Source organism: Carassius carassius, chromosome 7 (genome assembly GCF_963082965.1).
Source record: "Carassius carassius chromosome 7, fCarCar2.1, whole genome shotgun sequence".
Lineage (NCBI taxonomy): Eukaryota > Metazoa > Chordata > Actinopteri > Cypriniformes > Cyprinidae > Carassius > Carassius carassius.
In genome coordinates this window covers 39,549,446-39,552,880 of record NC_081761.1, presented here as the reverse complement: position 1 = coordinate 39,552,880, position 3,435 = coordinate 39,549,446, and the positions used below count along the sequence as shown (strand labels likewise).

The window sequence follows — 3,435 nt, the reverse complement described above, 5'->3', positions numbered from 1 at the left end:
TTTTAGAAAAATAATTTTTATGTCACACACAGGTTCTAGTCTTCCAGTTTCATTACCATCTACACAAACGATTGGCTACAATGGAAAACAATGACAAAATGACTTGATTTGAGGCTGTATGAAGTGTTGAGAATGTAAAACTGAAGTTCAAGGAACAGTTTACCCAAAAAGGGAAAGAACTGTAATTTATTCATCCTCTGGCCGTTCCAGTCCTGAATGAGTTTGTGTCTTCTGCTGAACACTGAACACCCCAATGACGTCCACAGTATAGACAGAAGAGCAGAAACCGGTTACCCTCATTCTTCAAATGATCTTCTCTTGTGTTCAACTCAAAATAAATAAACTTCAGATAGGGTTGGAACAACTTGAGGATGAATAAATGATGAGAAAATGTTCATGTTTGCGTGGTGTCCCTTTAAGGTCTGTGTGGACGCAGGTGGACGCTCACCTGTGCGCTGTCCCAGGTGACTCTGTGGTTCTCAGGAAGCACTCTGCACTGGATCAGCCATCCGGCACACTGTCTCCACAGCTCCATCTCCAGCCAACTCTCCTCAGATCAGCAGCGATAGAGACCTAAAACCCTCCTGACGCATCCATGATCTACAAACCCAGCACTAACTGTCCAACAGACTCGATCTGAACTCAATCCAGAAGTGATGAACTGCTCACTAAGCGTCCTGCGTCTGAAGGGGAGTTCATCAATGAAGCGCCTCTCTCTGCTTTGACCTTTGAGGTCTTCCTGCTTCTTCAGGACGTCCAGCGAGCGTCTCTCGTGTCGTCTGCGTCTCTTGTTCTTTCCTCCGCGCCGCTGCTGCTGCTCTGCAACCCTGCACAGGGGAGGAAGCCTTTCAACTGCAAACAACTTCCTCTTTCCTCTGTCACACACACACACACACACACATCTGACACTTGACTTGCAAAATTTGGGGTTTATATTCCTGCATGTGCTGCTGCTAGAGAGTCTTTGTGTGTGTGTGTGTGTGTGTGTGTGTGTGTGTGTGGTTTCTCTGTCTGCGTGTGAATGTGCTTGCAGGACTCTATGGGTGTGTGTGTGTGTGTGTGTGTAATATGTGTGTGAATGTGTTACTAACCGCAGCATATGCAGTCAAAGAGCAGCAGTGCAGTGTTGCGTGGAAATGCAAAAACACACACACACACACACACACACTGAATAAACTCAAGCTATAACAGAAGCATGATGGGATACCACGTCACTCCTGACCCTCAAGTGACATTTTGTTTGAAAATGTAAAATGTGATTGTGTTAACACATTTATTGCTTGGTATTTCTGTCTCGTGTTTAGCTGCAAATTTATCTAGACATTATTAAAATCAAGAGACGCAAAACAACTTCAAATATTTAGATTGTTTCCTGAAATATGCTTAAAACAAGAAAAATCAATATTGGTAAGCGTAGGCAAAAGAAACGTACTGTTTTAATTAAAACTTTTGATTTAGAGAACAATAGGCTGCTTGATATCATGAATCAGCAGCAGTTCTCTAACGTTATCTTCACTTCTTCCGTTTGTGTTTCTGTGAGTCTGTCATGCTGAACTTCATTCATGTCTTGTATTTTGAAGTTGTTTTGTTCATCCCTCCTCCTATCATCTTTCTCCATGAATACATCTAGCGTTTCATTGTATCTAGTATGGTCCAAAAGACATATGTGTGCAAATCTTCTCATATAAGTGTTTCTGCACACACACAACAATAAACAACACCCTGGCCTCGTTTCAGCAGTCCTAGGCTCTTCATGTGGTTTGTGGTCACAAATAGACACTAACTTGTCGCCACCTCCTGTGTAATGATGAAACTACAACTTACAGCATTGAACTTTTTTTGCTTTCTTAATTAATTCACATATTTATTAACGTTATATTATTATTATTATTATTATTATTTATTATTTTTGCATTATAATCAAAACTAAGCCCCACTAAGTGATAGCCTACTCACATTTACATTCAGTGCCCTCCATAAGTATTGGAACAGTAAAGACAACATTGCTTTCTCTGCTGTGGAGTCAAGACATTTGCAAACATGATTAAGAGATGAATATGCGACAAAACTAAAGAATGTCACATTTTATTATTAAGTCTTTTGACGCATACATGTTTTATTAAATATAAAGGACAGCACTTTTAGAGTTCATCCCACTATTTGATGTGAGCATAAGTATTGGAACAGTTGAATTTAAGGCAGATGTTGTCACTGCAAGACTATGATCTCTGAACCCCAGGATGACAGACTAACTTAGACGAATGCCCCCACTGGAGGACTTCAGGGCACAACACAGCCGACGAAAAGTCTACCCTCTGGGAAACCCCTTGGCACCTCTCTCTCTTGTATGGCCTCCAGTACTCTCCTCTCCACATCCCAGGAGAGGGACCCCACCACGATGACACCGTCCCCACCAAGCTTTACTGAAGAGCTTGTATGCTTAGGGTTATTTGCAGTTCCCTTTTTTCACCTCACTTTTGCTTTCCAATCACTTATATAAAGGTTAATCTTTGTCTCACTGGTCCATCAACTTAGTTCCAAAACTCTCCAATTTAGACGTTCACAGAACCTCCTTACAAGGTTAAAAACTAGTTCAAAAGTGGTCAGTGGAAATATTTTCAACATCATTTAAGGTCCATTTAGACATAATTTATACTGTTTCTGGACCAAATCAACACTCTCAGGATGCATTAGATTTAGACTCGTGTTACTTCAATGTAATTTCCAGACACTGTGTTTGTCCTAAAATCAAGAAAATAAAATAATCTTCATGAAATAATGAAATAATTGATGATTGGGCATGTGGTAAAATCAACTGCAAATCAAAGACATTAAATCTCTGAAGATCTCAGCAGAGGAGGATCAATTTACATCATTTACATCAACATCATTTGAAGTCACCATTGTGGTGGACAGTGTTTGGTTTAGTTGGGATCTTGGTCCTCATACTTCTTGTCTTTAGCTGTTGTAACTGTGTTATAAAACACTCTTAAGGGGAAGTCGTGGCCTAATGGTTAGAGAGTCGGACTCCCAATCGAAAGGTTGTGAGTTCGAGTCCCGGGCCGTTAGGAATTGTGGGTGGGGGGAGTGCATGTACAGTTTTCTCTCCACCCTCAATACCACGACTTAGATGCCCTTGAGCAAGGCACCGAACCCCCAACTGCTCCCCGGGCGCCGCAGCATAAATGGCTGCCCACTGCTCCGGGTGTGTGCTCACAGTGTGTGTGTGTGTGTGTGTGTTCACTGCTCTGTGTGTGTGCACTTCGGATGGGTTAAATGCAGAACACAAATTCTGAGTATGGGTCACCATACTTGGCTGAATGTCACTTCACTTTTTTTTACTTTTTTTTTTTTTTTTAAGCATTAAGATCAAGCGTTATCATCTTGCTTTTAATGGTGATTAAACTATATACTGACACCTTGTAGAAAAAAGGA

The 3,435-nt window shown here is 41.2% G+C and overlaps 1 protein-coding gene across 2 annotated transcripts in view; it reads right to left on the bottom strand.

Moving 5' to 3' along the window:
* The window catches only part of LOC132144188 (proto-oncogene vav-like), a 23,746-nt gene extending 22,871 nt beyond the window's left edge, over positions 1-875 (bottom strand). Inside the window, exon 1 of one of the 2 annotated variants that reach the window (XM_059554956.1) lies at positions 449-875. In XM_059554956.1, coding sequence (XP_059410939.1) covers positions 449-535 — 87 coding nt within the window. In that variant the 5' untranslated portion in view covers positions 536-875. The remainder of the gene's footprint in view (positions 1-448) is intronic. The other variant, XM_059554955.1, reaches the window with a different exon arrangement.
* Between the last annotated feature and the right edge of the window lie 2,560 nt (positions 876-3,435).